Source organism: Ursus maritimus, unplaced genomic scaffold (assembly GCF_017311325.1).
Source record: "Ursus maritimus isolate PB19 unplaced genomic scaffold, ASM1731132v1 scaffold_8, whole genome shotgun sequence".
NCBI lineage: Eukaryota > Metazoa > Chordata > Mammalia > Carnivora > Ursidae > Ursus > Ursus maritimus.
In genome coordinates, this window is record NW_024426996.1 from 25,267,948 (window position 1) to 25,289,465 (window position 21,518).

At 40.6% G+C, this 21,518-nt stretch overlaps 1 protein-coding gene across 3 annotated transcripts; it reads right to left on the bottom strand.

The window, feature by feature from the left end:
- Positions 1 to 311: 311 nt before the first annotated feature.
- Positions 312 to 12,445, bottom strand: CXCL6 (C-X-C motif chemokine ligand 6). Of its 3 annotated transcripts, XM_040625249.1 has the most exons (4): positions 12,227 to 12,445; positions 11,932 to 12,064; positions 11,736 to 11,819; positions 10,276 to 11,375 (listed from the first exon to the last, which is right to left on the bottom strand). In XM_040625249.1, exons 1-4 carry the CDS (start codon positions 12,333 to 12,335, stop codon positions 11,357 to 11,359), a joined length of 345 nt encoding a protein of 114 aa, XP_040481183.1. In that variant the 5' UTR covers positions 12,336 to 12,445; the 3' UTR covers positions 10,276 to 11,356. The 3 variants fall into 3 exon arrangements, with proteins under 3 accessions (XP_040481184.1, XP_008691434.1, XP_040481183.1); XM_040625250.1 differs by lacking the exons at positions 10,276 to 11,375; positions 11,736 to 11,819 and adding an exon at positions 312 to 993 and having other exon boundaries at positions 12,227 to 12,421; XM_008693212.2 differs by lacking the exons at positions 10,276 to 11,375; positions 11,736 to 11,819; positions 11,932 to 12,064; positions 12,227 to 12,445 and adding exons at positions 312 to 993; positions 1,142 to 1,277; positions 1,600 to 1,838.
- Positions 12,446 to 21,518: the final 9,073 nt, after the last annotated feature.

Genomic DNA, 21,518 nt, shown 5'->3' on the forward strand with positions numbered 1-21,518 from the left:
GAAATTTCTGTTGATTCTAGAACAATAATTAGAAGTCTGATAAAGTTTACATTTTTTATTTTACTCATCCACAAGGTTGGTTCTAATCCTAAAATTGTAACATGCAGATATTAAGTGACTGAAAATATATACAAACATGCCAGGTTAAAACATTTAACACTATAGGGAACCTGTATTGTTATTATTATCATTATTATTATTGAAAATACTGGAGTTTTTAAAATAGAGAACGTTAATGCTTTTCATTGTATGTTTTTTATTCTAGTATTAAATATATTCTCTTTAAAATAAATAACCACTGCTTACAAGACTCACATTCTACAACTTTATTATTTTTAGGGTTTCAAGGGTAAAATAAACACTAGAAAATCTTTCAGAAAATGTTTTGAAACAAGACATCCTAAGACTAAGACAACGAAAAACTCTATTAAGTGGCTAAATAAATTACCAAGCATTTCTTGAGCAAGTGCTCTATTCTGGGCTCTGTGCGATTCTGAATATCATTGACCATTCTGGAATCTCTTAGTCATCATGGGCATAGCTAGTCTAACAGTAAGGTAGAGCAAGATAGGTTAACGCACGTGTAAGCATTTGAAAAGAAAATTTTAAATAAATGAATGTAGAGCAGAGTGCCTCGCGTAACCAAGAGTTAGGGAATAAACCATACGTTATATTTTGAAAGTAAGTTTGCTTATTGCCACCTTCTCTCTGTCATCTATTAACTAGCCTTCCCAGAGTACCATGTGACTTTTTGAAGCAGAATAGAAAACATATCCAAAGTTTAATACAATACGAATAGGTATTCTGGATAAATGAGAACTCCAGAAAGTCAAGCCTTCAAACTCCTGCCGTTCTTGGGTGATAAAAAGGCTTGACAGACAGTGAACAGATTAAGCCGTTGACTCATTGCTTTCCAAAATTTTCTGCACTATCTTCTTGATTTGGGGAGCTTCTGGGTCCAGGCAGACTTTCTTTCCATTCTTCAGTGTGGCTCTGCAAGAGGGAATGGAATTCTCTGTGAGTGCCATGGCCTGACTCTCAGAAGGGATCCATGGGGCTGGATACAATAGAATCGGTGAGGAGAGAAGTGGAGAGTTTCCTTAAAGCCCAATGAGGCAATGATACAGAAGCAGGGACTTACATCACTTGAACGTTGGGACAATGGGGTCCTGCGCTGAGCACCTCCAAATTCTGGATGTTACTTGGATGAATGCCAGAGACGGTCTTCAAGCACATGCAGTAAAGTTCAACGAACCGCTTCTTGTCCGCGCTTTGAGCTAGGATAGAGAGTGTGGCTCTATGAGTGGTCGCTATTATTATGGAGATCTTATCTCTTGACTTGATTCCTTAGTCCCCTTATTTGTTAACTGTAGCTCTTTCATAAAGCCCCTGTGTATAGGATCATCTTCAAACCTTCAGCTAAGTACCTTAGCAGAATGCCGGGCGCATCTTAAGTGCCCACCAAGCATCCCCTCGCCACTTAGAGTTATTAGTGTAATGACCGTCTCCAGCCCCAAGAGAACCAGGGCAGGCTCTCCCCCAGACACTGCTCCAGGGCAGCAGACACCCCACCCTCCGTTTTCCCTGAGTTTCTCTTACTTTCTCCAGCGGTCCAGGGAACCAGCGTGGTCAGGAGCAGGGATAGCAGTAGCAGCCCCTGTAGGACCCGGAGCAGGCTGGCGCTGGGACAGGAGGAGGTGGCATTAGGTCTGAGGCTCATGGTGGAGAAGATCAAGCTGGAGTCGTTTCTAGAAGCAGGAAACTCCAGTGTGAGGGTGTATTGGTGCCTAGAAGCCTGCAGCGATGTGGTTTCTCATGCTCTCCTGATGCCTTTTATACTAGCTCCCTCAAGGCCAGGAGGAGGAAAAAGATAGGGAAGGAGAGGTGAGGGTATGTAGAAATACATGTGGAAGGGTTGTCAAGCTGTGCCCAACCAGATAAACACCAGGCGGGTCAGGGTTCCTGCTCAATTTCATTTTTACTTCCCTTCACACCACTCCCCTCCTTTTCTCTGTCCCCATCTCCTTTACACAAATATAACCTCCCACTTAGGGAGGTAAGAACAAAACTGAAGTATGAACGTATTTTCTCTGTGTAACTATGTGATAATGCCCTGATAAGGCAATGTATAGGCTTAAAAGACACTTTATGAGTATCTGAAAGCATAAATATGCAGCCCTTTCTGGCGGCCAAGGAAGGCAGTTGTTCCCAACTTGGTTGTTGACAAATGTTAGGATTTGTTTGTAGTCTGAGGATGAACTATGAGCCAATAACCATAAAAGGCTCGCTCTGCATATTAGTTATTGGGCTGCTTTCTGTTTTTCAGCTATATTATTTTTTATCACTTCATCCAGAAACTAGAAGAAAAACTAATCCCCCCTGTGTTATAAAATAAACTGCTTGTTTCTGACACCTGAGTCTACCCTAAAAAGCAAGCCTCAGCATATTTATTTTTTCTTTTATTTTTAATATTACAGGGAAATATGTAATATAATTTACTGAAAAATATTCATACACTGCAGATGTATGTGGAATGGAAAGTGTAAGTTTCTCTTCGTCATGATTCTACATCCTCATTCTCCAGTAGTGACCGTTGGTAACAACTGGGCATTAGTTTTCTATTCTATCTGCGTTTACATTCACCCCCGAAAATATACGTAGACACCCACACGCATCACTCGTAGAGAAGCACATATATAGGTGGAGCTAGACGCAGAATTTTTAATAGAAATGGGATCGTTATATAGCTTGCTTTTGTCCTTCAAAAATATGTCTTCCGCATCCTTTCATGCTACCCCAATGTAGCTTGGCCCTATCCTTTTTAATGGCTGCATGACATTCTATGGCATGGGCAATCTTTCATCCAACCTCTGTCTTATTGGTGACCTCGAGGGTGTTTCCAGTTTTGCAGTATTACAAATTGCAACAAAATCTATATTCCTCAATTCTCAGACCCTAATCATGGGTCTGGATCTCAAACCCTACATGATATAGACAAAACCCCACAGAGATTCAGGGCAGACCTACACGTCACATGCTGGCCCGGGTGGTTATTGCCTGGATCTCTGTTTCTTCTATAAGACTTGCTGCCTCACCTGGGCTGTATGTACACTTTGAAAGCAGAGGCGTGGCCTAGGTTTCTTTGAATGCTTTAAGGATCCTTCGGGGTGTAGGATAATGCAATATACAGTGGGTCCTAAACAGTATTAGTGAGTAAATCAACGACTGTGTATTACATGAAGGAAAGTTTCTCTTCCCTTTTTAATCAGACAATCCTCAAACCAAACTCCACGTGGTCCCAAGTACCTATGATATAAAAAAGGCGATTTAGAAGGCTGGGAAGAAAGGATACACTTTGAGCTACAAGCTGTCTTCCTATTACACATATGTACAAATTTTACACATTATTATTTAAACTTCCCATTTTTTTTTGGTCTACTTTTTATAACTTTAAAATTCTGGAAGAAACACTTGAAATATTCAAATGTACCAAATTACTTTTTTATCAAAAGAATTAATACAGTAAGTTATTTTTTCCAATCTTATTTTCAGATTTTATTTATTTGACCCAGAGAGAGAGAGAGAGCAAGCACAAGCCAGGGGAGCAGCAGAGGGAGAGGGAGAAGTAGGCTTTCCAACAGAGCAGGGAGCCGGATGCAGGGAATGATCCCGGGACCTCAGGATCAGAGCAGAAGGCAGCCGCCTAACCCACTGAGTCACCAAAGAGCCCGTTGTTTTAACTTTTAAGCCAATGTTCCCTGTCGTTTAACAGTGACTGACTATACCTACTCCAGTTCATAGGCCCTGTTTTATAAGAGCATTTCCCATTTTTCTCACCCCATTTGTTTTCCTCTTGTAACTTCCAGTCTAGCAGTAGCATGTCTTAAAATGATTTTCCACCTCTCCCAACTCAGAAATTCATCATCTAAGAAACATGCTCAAGGAAAAACTGAGATGTGACGTAAATTGCAGAGAGATTCTCAGCAGGAAACAGAGTAAGGAGAATTAACTTCTTTCTAGTTCTTCCTGAACAATGACCTTCTCATCTTCCCTCATTACTGTGATGGAAACATTATTAATTCTCCTGTCAGATATATTTTTTTCAAATGTAAGTTCAAAACCATTTCCAGAGCAAGATACAAAGATTATTTTTTTTTAAGTATCATAGTATGTTTCTTTTTCCATCCATCATAACCCCTAACACAGATTGTTCGCTATATTTATTGGCTTCACAGGACACTTTTCCCCCCATACATACACGATCCAACTTTCTTTCCTGGTTCATTTAGTATCAGGAAAGAGGTAGGCACGTAGCAGAGTATCATTAAGTCATTGTCTTAATCAACGAATTTGTCACAAAAGACACATCGTCAGCAAGGTTCATGAGGAAGCATTAACAAATTTCTTGAGTCACTAAAATTTCACAAGCCTATTAGTTGGCATTTGAGGTAAATAACGTTTTGCTAGTTTTTGTTGATTCAATAAATATTAAGTATCTACTATGTACCAGGTGTTTAAAAGTTCTCTTGGTTGTGTGACTTGGTCATTTAACTATTTCTTTCTTTTAAAGGGAGACCTCAGATATTTGTGCAAAGCAATGGAACATCAATACTAATCTGCTAGTACTAGAAAAGATACTTGAAATCAGTTATTCAACCAAAAGAAGTCAGCTTATACAAAAGAGTATATTTAAATAAATGCTAGGAAACTAGTGTCAGGGTTCTTGGGTGTTAAAATAAGTTGACAGCCTTTTTATTGATCTGACATTGTCATGCTGTTTAATTTATTCTGTTTTGTGGTAAGTTACTTTATCTCTTTTTCCTTGAAGTCATTGTATAAATAGCAGAGTCATAGAGTCATTCAGGAAACTAGCAAGTTTTCTATGACCCAAAACAACTTATCTGTTAGCTATTTTAAAAGAAAATATCTAGAAGCATTGGAGAAGCATTATCCATGAAAATTACAACATATATTAGCTCTGTCTTACGTAAAAGATTTCGAACTGACATCTTCCAAGTATGAAGGAAATAAGCTATCCCTTGCAAATTAGCCATAAAAGCAACTGGTACAAAAAATCTTAGGGCTAATACAATTTTGGGTCTTGTTAAAGCACCTTAAGCAATAAGTTGAAATACTAGCCAATAAAAGATTTCCTATATGTACTGAAACCAAATACATTTTCTGTGTAATTCTGAATTGAAAAGAATGATCCAGACCTTAATTACTCTGGCGCTCAAGTCAACTGAGGCTGAATACTGCCCAGAGGTGAGCTGCGGGGTGGGGTGGCAGTGGGGAGGAAGGGGGGGAGGGTGAAGGAATTGAGGGGCAATGTCTTCCTGGGTGCTGTTAGACAGAAGCACTCATTGCAAAGTGAGAATGTCCACTTTAACTTTACGTTGGCGAATAGCATCCACGGAACATCAAATGCATAATGATACTCTCGTGGAACAAGCCAATCCCAAATGTAGTGGCCTACAGCAATTGATTATTTCTAATAATTCTGTATGTTAATGAGGGGCACTTGGACCTCATTTAGGTGGGCTTAGTCAGTGCGCCACTGGAGGCCTGGAACCTCCACCACAGCCTCACCCACCTGGGAGGGCCTGCCCGGGTGCCTGCGGGGGCGCCCTCCCCCTCCATCCTCTGGCTCCTCCTCTTTCCAGTCGTAGTATTTTTCTTCTCAGGCATACGTGAAGAATGGAAGGGAGGTAGGAAGGGAGAAAAGGAGAGAAGGAGGGAATGAGGAGACAGGAGAGTTGGGAAGGGAAAAGAAGGAAGAAAAGAGAAAAAAAGAAAAAAGTGAAGACACAAGCTTTCCACTCTCCTCCCTTCCCTGCCCCTCCCATCCTCCCCTCTTCGTGCCCTCCGCTCTCCTCTCCTTTTCCATCTCGTCTTCTCCTCTCCCTGCCTCTCCTCTTCTCTGATCTTTCCTTCCTCCCCTTCGCTCTCCTCCCCTGCCCCGGAAACCTGGATGCCCCTCCCAGATTCGTTCCGGTTCAGGAGCCTCCCTCCGGGTGGCGGGTGACGCACCGGCGCTGTGCCCAGCGGCTGCGAATGAAGGCTGCAGGCCGCTCACGACGAGGGCCCTCTTTGGGCACAGCCCAGGGCCTCAGGGGAATGTGCCCGCCCCCCAGAGGTAGCCCACATCAGTGACTGGTCAGCGGGGGGGAGCACAGAGGTCTGCTCCCTTGCCACAGTTCGGAATCTCTCTGAAAGGCTACCTCAGCTCCAGAGCTTCTCAGAGAATCACTCGAATCTTCTGTTGCAGCAGCAGCTCTCCCTCTCCCCGACCCTCTCTTTACTTCCTGACAGATGGAATTCCTAGAGCATTCCTCATTGAACTTCCCGCACACAAATGTCCTCGCAAGTTCGATTCTAGGGAATCCCCACCTCAGAGACTCTCTCTGTCTAAAAAAATCTAGTCCCTTTTCACTCAACTTTCAAGTAAAACTTTGCCAGACAGAACTCAGTATGTTGACTGTCAAAAGGCCTTAACTTAGTCTGAAAGCTTCTCACTTTTGTCATCTCACATCATAAGGATCCTGGGTTCGGTCTAGTATGTAACAAGATTATCGATAAATGGGTGTTGATGGATGAAAATGTATGAAAAGGAAAACACACCATACATGTTGATAATGCTAACACACGAATGACAGAAAATATAGAGAGAATATGAAGACATTGTTTCCAGAAGCTTCCAAAAAAAGACTTGTGGAAGCAAATTCTTATGTGTACTGAACACCTAAGGCACAGATAGAAAGAATGTAGACACATCTGGGGAAAAACAATGGCACTTCAACTACGGAGCTCTCAGTTTTCTGAGTTTGAATTAAGAGAAAGGAACTAGTATTTGTCAAGTACCCACTTTGTTCCAGAAATAGCCCTTAGTCCCTGTAAGACAGTTATTTTTGTACTGATTTTACAGAGAGAAAACTGAGGAATGGAGATGTGAAATAAATTGCCAAGGTCAAATAGCCAGGAGTGCTCAAAACTAGATCTGAAACACAATTACTCTGACTTTGTCTTGTACCACGAAGGGTAAAGAACTGTCCCTGGCCTCTCTTGCTAGAAATGAGGTAGCCATTTTTCTCTTTGTTCAACCTAGAGGTGGATCAGAAACAATCACCCCACATTTATGGGGCAGCAGAATCACCTCTATTAAGAAAGTGCATTTTTCAGAGGAGGAAAGGGCTCTTGTCATTTCTCAATATTTAAGAAATGGGACTCCAGACTTTGTAGAAACAAAATCTTACACGTAAACTCTAGGTCTTTCTATGTCATTATTTCACTGCACATATTTGAAGTATGAACAACCCTTTTCCGGAATATAATATTAATTTTGCTGACTAAAAGCAAAGCGGGACTGTCAGCCAAAATCAGAAGCATGTGCAGTCTCCTTGTCTTCCGTGAGTCAGGGAGGCAAAACAAAATCCCCAGGTGCTCATTCTGTGTGGTCAGTTTCTCAATTTGTAACATCCAGGAAGGACTTTTGAAGTTATGATGTACAATATGAGAGTTACCCACAGCAATTCCTTTCCTTAAGCAGGAATTAAAAGTATGATAGAAAAACAAAGCTACTAGTCAGATTTTATCATAGATCTTGTCATACCTTCAGGAATTGAAGGATTATGTGAGGGTGTCACACCCAGAGGCAAGAAGGAAAATGTGGTAAAATGAAGGGCATTAATTAAACATAGAAAATTGTCTGGTTTGGGGGAGTAGCATAGATATTTTAGCTGACCTCTTGTTCAAATTGTAGTGATTGCCTAACTGACAGTGAGTTTCAGATGGATAACAGAGGGAGTGTAGTATTTACGAGTTTGTATGAGGAAAACATAAGGTATATGTCTAGAAGAGCTTCAGTGGGTTAATTTTCCCCAGATATGTTCATCCTTGAATTTGCTAGTGGCAGGATCAATAGTAATAGTAGGATTAGTGAGTCGTGGCTGTCACCGAGGCTCTTGTATAGGTTATATACGTCAGTGATATAATCTATTTTCTTTATAGAACAACCAGTCATAGCATGAGCATGACAAACGGAATTGCAAGGTCTTATTCTATGGTCTATAGACAAACTAAACTTACCAATCTTGCTTCTGGAAAAAACAAAAGATCTTGAATGATGACAAAGAAAAAAGTAATCAGTGACATTTATTTCTTCACAGAACATACATTTCACCTATTCCAAGGACATGTAACATGCTTTCATTTATTATTGTCAGGCACTTATTCAAATGAGTATTTTGAGGCTGATATGACAAATCAGAGATTGTTTAAAACACTGAAATTAATAGTTCACACATCTATGGTAATTTGGCTTGCTTTCCCTAATATTAATGTATGATTTATAGGTTCAAAGGGGAAAAAATACTGTTTGAGAGAGTAAAAAGATATCACAGAAGTTTAATGACTTTTTTTAAGATTGTATTTATTTATTTGAGAGAGAGAGAGAAAGGGAGAACAAGTGGGGGAAGGAGCAGAGGCAGAGGGAGAAGCAGGCTCCAATGACTCGGGGCTCCACCCCAGGACCCCGAGATCACGACATGAGCCAAAGGCAGACACTTAACCGACTGAGTCACCCAGGCGCCCCAGAAGTTTAATGATTTTTTAAAAAAAAATTTTTAAGGTATTTTGTGCTCTTCTCTATTGCTAAAAAAATTTGTCAGCAAATCATCTCTGAATTTTTCCATATCTTTGTATCTTCCTGTCTTTTTTCCTTTTCTCTGTCCTATAGCTATATTAATATATAATAATAATGTATTACTATAGTTAATATACTTAATAATAATATGTTAACACATATATTAATCTAATTGGTATTTTACATATAAGGAGAGAGATGAAAAGATGTAGAATAACTTAAGTTAGATGTAGATAAGCTAATAGTACATTAGCCTGTACTAATAAATCTGTATGTCAATATAAGCATAATATTAATCCAGTCGGGGTATGTGTTTATATGCATATCAATTGGATTAGTCTCCTTCCTTCCATTTTCTTGCTTTTCCTATGAATGAGCTATTTAGATGAAATTGCTGTTTTGATACTTAGAGACAGTGGGAATTGTTTAACCTGGACCACTCTTCTGCTTAAGCACTTACTACGTGCTTGGTAGTGTCCTAGAAACAGAGATGAATGTGATAAACACATCCCCGACCTCATGGAGCTTACAGTGAAGTTGGATAGACACGAAATAAATGATGGCATGTATATCATCTCTATAGATTCTGTAATCATGTCAGTGACAAAATGTTAGGAAGGAAAATAACAAAGTTCTACGAGCGGATATGAAAGAGGCCTTCATCTGGTAAGGGCAAGGACCAGTGGAGGCCTTAAGTGACCCGTAAACTGACCTCAAAGGAAGGATCGAGTTAGCCAGGTAAAAGTGTGGGGTAGATGTTACAGGTTGAGCGGACTGCATATGTCAAAGATCTTGTTGGATTACTTGTAGATAAGAAGAAGGAAAGAGAGTAAAGGAATTACAATTTCTTTAACACCACACTGAGCCGGTTACCGATGTTAGGACACTATCTGATTACCCGAAGTTCAAGATACTTTATTAATTCATTAAGCCAATCTGTGTCAGGTATTGGGGATACAGAGATAAATGACACATGATTGATGATCTGGGAGAACTCAGTAGAATAAAGACATCTAAAAAAAAAAAAGCGCCCCACCATACAATATTTGCTACTCAAAGAAATTCAAATGTCTAGAAGATGCTAGCAGAACATCAAAATGGAAACCATGAGTTCCTCTAGGAGTGCCAAGGAAAACTTCCTGAAGGAAGTATTGTTTGAGCTGAGTTCTAGAGGATGAGTAAGCCTCCTTCTATAGGCAGAAAAGTGGTAAGGCCCTTCCAGGTAGAGGCTCTATCAAATGCAAAGGCGTAGACCCAGGAAGGAACACACCCAGTCAGGGAACTAAGCTCCTGATGCCACTGATGCAAGGGGAGCGGGACGTTGAAGCAGCAATCAGGGGTCAGAGGAGGCAGAACCTAACCTGCCAGGCCCTGCACCTTGGCACCTTCAATGTCCTAGGCTATAGGGAGCCAGTTAACATTTGTGTTTTCTAAACAACCCGAAGGCTGTTGGTGCTCTGGAGGAGTAACTGGAAGGGGACTGAGCTTGGAGAAAGATGGAATGAAGGCAATGGCCCTGGGAAATGAGGGTCCTCTCTGCTAGCCAGAGAGTAGCATAGTTATTTTTAAGATAATGTGGAATTAAAGATAAATAGAAATTTTGTAACAATACAAGAAGGGAGAAACAACATAAATAAATTTTATAAACCTTTTATTTTTTTTTCCCCAAAGCACAAAAGAAGTGCTACAAACCAATGAGACACACAATAAACAGTAATTTTCACAGGGTAAGTGACGCATAGATAATTCTTTATAACAAAGTGGTAAAAACCTTAACCTCTGTATATATTTTGAAAACTAAATGTGAATCTGTATTTAAATAGCTCAAATATCTTTTCAAAACTTTACGAGTACAAATCATTGTGAAGTTTGCTTTTATTCTTAAAAAATGCAAACAATGCATTTCTATAAAAACTAGAAATCGGTAATTCACCTATTTCCTAGCTTCTGCCTCTATCCAAAACATATGTTTAGTGACTAGAATTATAGGACTCCTAGTGAAATGGTTAGTTCACACCAAAGTTTAATGAGTAAGTCATGACATTATGCCATACTAAGAAGACATCAAATGTCTAAAATTATAGGAAAAGAACATATTAGTCCTTATAGAACTTAAACATTTAAAAATTCTAAATAAGGAAGTATATTTTATACAGATAACTGCATGATACACCAGCTTTTTAAGGCAATATAACTCAGCATCCCAGAGTCAAGAGCAAGGAAACCTAACATATTCCCCAAGAAACAATACCAATATATTTCCTATTTCATGCAGCATGAAGATAACAACTTATCTCCACATACAGCATTCTAATGAAATATCATTCACATATTAAACCCAGAGCCTTCTCAGTAACACTGTAAGGAATATACTCTAAAAATACAATAGTCACCTTGCAAGTTTAACAACTGCTGACTCTTGACTCACAATTTAGTCAATTGCCAAAGATTTCAATAGCACAGCAGATAAAATAACAGCAAATAAATAGCGGGAAACACTATGTTAAGTACTTCGTGAGCTGAGCATTAAGCTGGAAGGACAAACACCAGCACCTCCTCACCACCCTCCTCTCAAAGTGGGAAATTTATGAAAAAGCCTAAATCATTGGAGAAAACTAGTCCTTGCTTCTTGTCTTCGCTGGGTCCCGAGACGCTCAGAAAACTGCTCTCTCTGCCAAGGAACTGGGCAATTTTTCCAATGCACGGTTCTTTCTCTTAATCAGTTTTTCTCCCACTGTTGAGAAAAGAATCATGTTAGTTTAACCAAATTTCCACACTCCTGTCTACTCCGACCTGTTTTCAAAACACAGAGCTTCAAAAGCAGAGTGGACTCAAGGACTATACTAACAACTACAACAACAACAAAACATCTCAGCAAGGAGCTCTACGGAACCCCTTAGGCAATTACATGTGAAATTGATAAGAGTTTTCTCAGGACATTCCAGAGCAACTTTTCCCCTTTCTCTTGAAGGATCTTTTATTCTAAGCGTGGTCTGGCATGTGGCAGGCAAATCCCAGGCAGAGAATAAGAAGCTTGAGAAGTCTGCAGTCTCAAAAGAGATTAAAAAGCACACAGATCAAAGCGACAGGGTACCTGTCCAGCATTTTCTGGATGATTTTCTTCATCACTGGGGTTTCTGGGTCCAGACAGACTTCCTTCTTGTTCTTCAGGGTAGCTCTGCAGAAACAAAAAGAAGATGAGCCCTTGAGCCACGGGGGCTGAAGGCTCAGGCTGAGGGACTTCTCTCTCGTCAAGGTCGCAGTGGACACCGCAGCGCACGACGACTTACACGACTTCCACCTTGGAGCACTGCGGGCCGGCGGCGACCACCTGCATTTTAGTGATCATTCTGGGATGAATCCCCGGTGTGGTGGTTAAACACATGCAGCGCAGCTCCCTCACTATGGTTGAGACGGGACCGGCTGCGGCACAAAGAGAGACACCGTTATAGGACAGGTTGGCAGGCGGGGAGTTCTTCCCCAGCGAGCCCCCCTCCCCCCGAGACCCCTCCCCGCGCCGCGATCGCCGCGGAGGCTGGGCGCGCGGCTCGGCCCGGGTGCCCGCCGCGTGCTGTGCGCTCTCACCGCTGGCGAGGGGCCCCGGCGGCGTCAGCAGCAGCAGCAGCAAGAGCAGCGCACACAGCGAGCCCGAGAGGCCGGGGACGCGGGCGGCGCGGCTGGGCCGGAGGCTCATTGCGGCAACGAGGGCGGTGAGCGGTGCGGGTACTAGAGGCAGGAGAGGAGCCGGGATTTGAAGCTCCAGCGCACTGTGGCTTCCCCCAGGTCCTTTGCATCCCTTTTATCTGCACGGGCCCCTTCCCCCAGGCAGGAAACTCAAGCATTGGGATGCTTGGGAAATTCCCTGGATGAAGGGGGCGGGGGGAAGGGGGGCAATGGGTGGAGGGGGGCTGAGCAGAGGGAGTTGAGGAGGAGGGTGGCTGGGAGGAGCTGCCTGCACCGGTTGCGCCCTGGACTCGGTAGCCCGGCCCCACGGAGGATGGTGCTGCTGCTCCGGGCTGTGGTGGCGAGCGATCATGCAGGGATTTCATCCCCTCGGCCAGCCAGGGCTAGCGAAGGCCAGCCTCTCCCGGGGACAGAGCCCCTTGGGAGAATCCCCTCTTTCCCATCTCAGGAGGAAGGCTGGAACCAAACTGACAGGTTTGACTTTAGAACAACTTCTGAACGACCTTTCTAATTTATCATTCTTCTTCTTCTTCTTCTTCTTCATCATCATCATCATCAATCATCACCGTTCAGGAAATGAAAGCTGTGATGACACCTGCACTAAACAGAAAGGCCCTCCTCTTCGGCTTGCAGGCAGGTCATTCTAGGTTTCTCAAATTAATTTATGATTCTTTGGACTTCGGCTAGCTTTAGAGGCCAAGATACTTTGATGAAAATATCTCTACCCCCTTTTGAAGTCAGTGGCAGGAAGGGACTCCAAAATCAATTCTGCTAACTGGAAATGCTGTCCTTGTAGTTTAGCAAGCATCTGCGTGTCCAGGTGGTCTTCCAAAATCTTCCAAAATCCCTCAGCAGATTGCCCTGAAGATGATGCCTTGCTTTCTGCAGTTCAATACACTGGTGAATTGGAGGACGTTTGGTCTTTTGGGGGGCTGTGATGGGCGGGGTGAGTGCAGACTGAAGCAGGGCCCCAGCTGAGCCTTTCGGCCTATGGCTCCAGACTCTAGCCAGGTGTGTCATTGACCCAGCTTGGACAAGCTGTGGGAGGCTGATGAGTTTGAGGAGCTCTTCTGGAAGTTTGGTCTGGGCATTTGAATCAGTTCAGCTGCAAGACAGCACCAACTCTGGTTTCGCTCAACTTCATGGGAGGGAAGAACCACAAGCTTCTGGAGTGATTTAGTTTGATCATCAGTGGCTGCTTTAATTCACAGGCCTGCTTGAATCCAAGTGAGCTCAGAGCTGCCCCCTGAAATTGAGGGGTGAGGTGGCTTCCAGCTTCCTCACCCTCTCTCGTCTCTCTCTCTTAGCTGTGGAAATAGAACACTGAAGTTTTAATGGCAGGTCTTTCACATGTCTAACTCTGTGGAAGGCATGACTATGATATTGGAATGACACATGGGTTTTCTTTCATGGAAATCTAACTAAATCCTCTTCTGGATTGTTCTCAATACCCTTGTCTCACAGTAGGCCAGCAAAGGCAATGGGTAAACATGACAGCAACTGGAAGCCAGTCATGGAAAGAAATTACTTTCCTTGTCCCTGAAGACCCTGGGAAATTTTATTGACCCCTCCACATATCTTCCTTGGCAGAACATCACCTCCATTGGTGAACAAAGAGGAGGTTTCAAACCTTTAGAACTTTGAGTCTGGAAGGAAATGTAGGAAATTGATGAAGGCCTGGAGGTTTGGCCTCACTTTGTGGGAAGCTAAATGAGAAGTTCTCTATTCTGCACAGCTTCCTGATATCATCGGCGTCATACCTGAGTCAGCTAATACACTCCTTCATCCTTCTAGGGAGTGGTAATCTGGGAAAACAGCCTGCCTGCAGATTCATTATATTGACTTTTTAGAGATTAGAATGCATCTAAAGACAAAAGGTAAACCTCACTGATGTGAATAAAAGAAAGCTTCAAAAATGTGACCAAAAATCTTGGGCAATTAAATTCAACTTAACCACAGTGAATAAACCACAATATAATAAGACTTTGTAAAAAAGCTTAATGACGTAGGTTATTTAGGGGTGGGTGTGTGTGTGTCTGTTTAGATTAGTTCCAAATAACCCATTTAAACATAAATGAACATGTGAGTTATTCTGGCCCTACATGGGAAGATCAGAGAAGTGTCATGAGGCGTGATTTCTGGTTCCTCCTGACACTCTTACAGATGTGCATGTTTCACCTGGTTTGCACTCTGAATCAACTTGCCATGGATTGTTTACAGAATATAAGGCAGAAAAAAATGTCTTCAGCTGGCAGGCAGGTAGTAGAAAGTCCCCAACAGATGTAGGCTGTTGGGTTGCCCAGCCTAACCAGGAAACAGTGTGTAACTGAACCTGGGATCTCATTGGAATCATTCTGGCCCACTGCCCACGCCTAGCTCCTGTCTGGGTGGGCATCGCTGGTGTGGGCTTTCTGCAAAGCCAGATGGGAATGTGGACGGTCTGAAGACTCCCTGCAGTTGAGAACGACAGCACCAAGTACCACAGGAGGCAGCGCTCTTTAAACGCAGTTGTTTCTTTATTGCCCTTTTAAAGGGAGGCCATCCGCCTCACCTGTCTCGGTAGGGGAGAAAGCGCGTATTTTTGTCCCAAACTATAATAAAACAATCCACAAAACGACATTGACATCCTGATAGCCTGAAAGACTGACTTGTTGTCAGAAGCGATAGAATTTTAGTCATAATACCACAGACTAATGTAATGGGAATTAAAACATCCTTGATGGTTTGTGGCTTCCGAAACAGTTTCATGCTCATTATCTTTTGAGCCTCATATCAATTCTTTGAGGCAGATAAAAAAAAATTCTCCTATCCTCATTTTTGGAACAGCTTGTCCTGTTGACAGGAGATGCTACACAGGAAAAAAGATGCTGAGAAAGTTTTAAATGTTTCTAAAAGTCCTGGGCTTCTCATACATAAACCATCCATTTGGTCTGGGCTAAGCAAAAATAGTAATAATAATAAATAAATAAAAATAATAAAAGTAAGGCCAGAGAGAGAATTAAGTAGAAAAGCAATGACTGGAAGTGAAGCACTAAAGAATCTGTCACAAGAATTTTTTCTAATTGGGTAAAATCGGTACCTAATATTATGTAAGTTCTGGGTATACAACATTTAACTCATTATAATTTGATATCAGTACGCTACGAAGTGATCACCACTAGAAACCTAGATACCACCCTTCACCCATTTTGCTCTCCCCTTCCTCTCTTCCCCTCTGGTAACCACCAGTCTCTTGTCTGTATCTATGAGTTTGTTTTTGTTTCATTTTGTTTGTTCATTTGTTTAGGGTTTTTTTAGATTGTACATATAAGTGAAATCGTATGGTAGTTGTCGTTCTCTGGTTGACTTATTTTACTTAGTATAATACTTTTAGGGTTCAAGGTTCATCTATGTTATCACAAACAGCAAAACTTCATTCTTTTTTAGGGCTGAGTAATATTCCATTGTTACTCCATATATATATGCACGCACTGCCTCTTCTTTATCCATTCGCTCGTCGATGGATGTTTAGACTGTTTCCATTTCTTGCCTATTGTAAATAATGAAGCTAGGGGTGCATATATCTCTTTGAATCAGCATTTTTGTATTCTTCAGATAAATACCAAGAAATGGAATAGCTAGATCATACGGTAGTTCTATTCTTAATTTTTTAAGGAATTGCCATACTGTTTTTCATAATGGCTGCACCATTTTACATTCCTACCAACAATGCATGAGTGTTCCTTTTTCTCCACATACTCTCCAATGCTAGTTATTCCTTGTCTTTTTGATAATAGCTATTCTAATGGGTAATAACTAATTATGGTTTTAATTTGCATTTTCCTGATGATGAGTGATGTTGAGCACCTTTTCACGTGTCAGTTGGCCATCTGTATGTCTTTAAAGAAATGTCTATTCAAAACCCCTTCCCATTTTTTCATTAGGTTGTTTTTTAATTGTATGAATTCTTTATATATTTTGGATATTAATCCCTTATCGGATATATGATTTGCAAAAATTATCTCCCATTCAGTAGGTTGATGATGACTTCTTTTGCTGTGCAGAAGCTTTTTAGGTTAACGTAATGCCATTTGTTTATTTATTTCACAAAAAAATGTTAATATTTTTCAGATTACAAACCATATTCTTCACAGTCACTAGCAAACACCCCATGGCTCTCCGTATCTGGTTAACCACTTGTATTGCCTAACAAACATATTTTAAACTATTGAAATCCCCAGTCTATGTATTCCTGCCCTTTGAGGCAACAGTGATGTCAAACAGCCAAGAGATTTCCAGATTAACCAGCCTGAAACTGTCACTTGCTTTCCAAATTCCTGTCTTTCTTCAAGACCAGTATGAGGTCCTGCCTTCCCAAAGAAGGTTTATATTGGCAAAGCCAATTATTATGTATTTTTTTATCTTCAGTCTTTGAATATCTAATGTACTTATAATAACTGTCTCATGAGACAGAATTTACTTATTCCTTAAATTTGCATTTGTCTCTCTCAAGTCAACTATAAACTCTTTAAAATGAGAGGTGACGGAAGTGTCGAATCACAATATTGTACACCTGAAACTAATATTACATTGTATGTTAACTAACTGGAATTTAAATAAAAATTTAAAAAAATAAAATCAGTGGTAACATCTTATATTTCTCACATTTCCAGGCTTGGTAACAGTCTATGGACATTTACTGACAGATAATGATAACTTTTTATCTTGCAATGTTCTTTGAATTACAAGTGAACCTTACAGTCAGGTAGAAGAGAATAGGATGGTTTGCTGCCATTAATCATTTGAACTGCTCAATTTTGAATTAGCTTTCCCCTGTGTTGAAAATTATTTCTCGATTATTCTTAGGGACAGCTCAAATGATATTTTCAGTCTTTGGAATTTGAACTATTCAAAAGAATGTTCAAAAACCAGCATATATTTGATATTAAAAGAAAAAGATTATACAACTACAGTATCAAACAAATTAAAGTTTTTCTGGGACTTAGAGAGTATCAGAGACAAATGATAAGGAAAAATTCTGGTTAAGTCATACTGTGTTGAATGTTAACAGTGTGGGACTATTATTCTAAATTGATCTCTTCCAACAAATCAAAGAGGCCTTTAATCGTGTGATTAAGTATATCAAGGCCTTTTAAATATTTTTCTAAATTTCTATTTCTATTACATTATTTTTAAGAAATGCTATATGATTACAGTAATGAAAGATGTAGACATGTAATTGTTAGGTTAGGCATATCAAGAATATCAGTATAAGAATTTATAGATTAGCAAGAGTTTAAGTAGAGGATAGAGTGACTTGCTTGTATGCAATTAAGAAAAGGAAAAAGCCAGCTCCTTATGGGTTAGCTTTGCAACATTTATGCAATTGTCTCCTTTCACATTGGATTGGCAGTCCAATGAAGAAAGCAGTGTTATTCAGGGAACAAATTTGCTTCAAAGTTGTCCCAACTCTACTGTGAAATATCAGAAATGTTTTCCTTTCTCTTGCCCCTTCTCTAATTTTCCTTGCTGCCCATTTCAGATTAAATCTGTTTGAGAAAGGAGTAAATCGATGGTCCTTAACTGAGTCCAAACTGAGCAAGGCTCCAAGCAACCGGAGATGAACTTTTTCCTGCCACCTCCTGGATGGATGGGGTTATTTTTGTTCATCTGTGCAAACGCTGCAAAATATTTTGTTGACAAGAGAAGATACAAAGATGAGGATTAATCTTTAATGTTTCCAAAAGTCCTGGGCTTTTCAGAAATAGGAAGCATTCATTACTCTCTTCAGAAATTTGATCTGGGCTCAGCAAAACAACAACTAAAATCTTTTTAGGGGTTAGGTATTTTAAATAAGTTTTTTCAGAAGTCATTTATCTGATACTGCAGAGGTCCTTTTTGAAAATTAGACTTCTAATGCTGTACTTAATAATGGTCATTTACAGGGCGCCTGGGTGGCTCAGTCGTTAAGCATCTGCCTTCGGCTCAGGGCGTGATCCCGGCGTTATGGGATTGAGCCCCGCATCAGGCTCCTTGGTTGGGAGGCTGCTTCTTCCTCTCCCACTCCCCCTGCTTGTGTTCCCTCTCTCGCTGGCTGTCTCTCTCTCTGTCGAATAAATAAATAAAATCTTTGAAAAAAAATAATGGTCATTTACTATATATATATTTTTAAAGATTTTATTTATTTATTTGACAGAGAGACAGCCAGTGAGAGAGAGGGAACACAAGCAAGGGGAGTGGGAGAGGAAGAAGCAGACTCCCAACCAAGGAGCCTGATGTGGGGCTCAATCCCATAACGCCGGGATCACGCCCTGAGCCGAAGGCAGATGCTTAACGACTGAGCCACCCAGGAGCCCTTACTATATTGTTTTTTGACCACCATTACCTTCATACCGTTTCTCTTTTAATTTAGGAGAATATCCACTTCTTCATGAGCTCACAATATCTTTCATTCTCATTTAATATATATTAGAACCTCATTGATTGCTGCTTTAATAGGAATAATTGTGATGTATTCGTATGTTTGTGGTTTATATACTTTGTAGATAATCAAAACCCTCTGTTAGCCTCCCTGGTCATCACTTGGACAAATAGCAAAGACTCATCATTTGACATGCATCTAAGATGATGTTCATGAACTTAAAAGTCAAACACACACACACACACACACACCCACACCCACCCACCCACACACCACCACCACCACCACTACCACCAACAACAACAATGCTATGGTTCAAATGTTTGTGCTCCCTTCTCCAGACTCGTGTGTTGAAATCCTAACACCCAGTATGATGGTATTAGGAAGCCAGGCCTTTAGGAAGTAATTAAGTCGTGAGGGCAGATCCCTTATAAAAGAGTCCCCACTGAGGTCCCACACCCCTTCCTACCAAGTGAAGACACAACAAGAAGGTGCCATCTGTGAACCAGGAAACAAGCTCTCACCAGACACTGAACCTGCCAACACCTTGAACTTGAGCTTCTCAGTGTCCAGAACTGCGAGCAATAAATTTCTGTTGTTCATAGGATCAAGAGAAAAACAAGAATAGAACACATCTTATAGTTGATTTCTTGCCACAAGTTTTTTCATAAATCTGATTACAAATTCTCAGTGAATAACTACTTTTATGCATTTTTGAAACATTGCCATAAGAGGGGTGAGGGGATGGGCAAAATGGGTGAGGAAAGTGGGAGGCATAGGCTTCCAGTTATGGAATGAATAAGTGATGGGGACGAAAGGTCTAAATGCACAGGGAATATAGTCAACGATACTGTAATAGCATTGTATGGTGACAGATGGTAGCATCACTTGCCGTGAGCATAGCCTAATATATACAGTTGTCAAATCAATATGTTTTGTACTGGAAACTAATGTAACATTGTGTGTCAATTATACTTCAACTTAAAAGCATTTAATTAATTAAAAATTTGCAAAAACAAAACAAAACAAAAAAAACCCTAACCTCAATTCCTTGGCCACAGTTAATGAAAAAAATTTTTTAAGAATTGAGAAATCATGGGGCGCCTGGGTGGCTCAGTCGTTAAGCATCTGCCTTCAGCTCAGGGCGTGATCCCGGTGTTCTGGGATCGAGCCCCACATCGGGCTCCTCTGCTGGGAGCCTGCTTCTTCCTCTCCCACTCCCCCTGCTTGTGTTCCCTCTCTCGCTGGCTGTCTCTCTGTCAAATAAATAAATAAAATCGTTATTTAAAAAAAAAGAATTGAGAAATTGATCCCACTGACATAAGAAATGTTGCAATACCAAAGGAAAAATCACAAAATCCTAGAAATTCTGGCTAAAGCTGGGCTATGAGTATCATACTAACCAGTTGTGTTTTTAAAGCATGGCTTCCCTGGAGAGTAAATTGACAAAACCACTTGAGTAAAATGCTTTGCTTTGAATCATTTTGGTTTCCAAAAAATTCAGCATTAGTAAATCAGACTGCAAGTCATTTTCTTTGGAACTAAATGTCCCTTGGAAACAGCTTTTATTTTCCCCTAATTTAAATTTGAGAGCCAGACTGGTGAATGCTATGACCAGGGATTATGTCATAGAAAAGAGAAAAATAGTAGTTGCTGACGTACTGGAAAAAGACCAAAGCTGGTTTCTCTCATAATAGGATTTTGTACAAATTAGTTGTTTGTAATAAATGAAAGTTATGAAGGTTTGACATGAAGTGTTTCCAATTAGCTTTCTATGAATGTTTGAAAATGAAACCATAATGTAAATTTAGGCAGTACAATTGGTGAAGGAAAAAATTAGTAAGCTGAACTTCGTTAACATTAAAATTTTCTGTTCTGCAAAAGACACTACCAAGAGAATGAAAAGGATTAAATATTTGTAAAAGACATATCTGATAAAGGATTGTTCTCCAAAACATACAAAAAAATGTTTAAAACTCAACAAGAACAAAATCATACGATTTAAAAATCACACAAAGACCTTAATAGACGCCTCACTAAAAATATATGTATACAGATGGCAAATAAACATACGAAAAGATGGTGCACATCATATGTCAACAGGGAAATACAAAATTAAAAAACAATGACATATCACTGTACACATATTAGAACGACCAAAATCTAGAATATCGATAACACCAATTGCTGGTGAGGACGTGGAGTAACAGCAACTCTCATACACTGCTGTTGGGAATGCAAAATGTCAGTTTCTTATAAAACTAAACATATAGCCGAGCAGTCATGTTCCTTGCTATTTACCCAAAGGTGCTGAAAAATATGCACATAAATCTGTAGATGGGTGTTTAAAGCAGCTGGAGTCATAATTGCCAAAACTTGGAAGCAAGCGAGATGCCCTTCATTAGGTTAACAGATAAATGAACTGTGGTCCATCCAGGAGGAATATTCTTCAGTGCTGAGAAAAGACGTGGAGGAAGCTTAAATGCATATTAATGAGTGAAAGAAGCCGATCTGAAAAGCCATACGATTCCAACTATATGACATTCTAGAAAAGGTAAAACTATGGAGACAGTAAAAAGCTCAGTGGTTGCCAGGGTTTAGGGGCTAGGGAGAAGGAGCACAGAGGATATTTAGAGCAGTGAAATTATTCCGTGTGAAATTGCAATGGCTGATACCTGCCATTATACATTTGTTCAAACCCATAGAATGTACCACACCAAGACTAAACACTCATGTAAACCTTGGACTCTGGATGCTAAGGAAGCATCAGCGTAGGTTCAGCAATTGTAACAG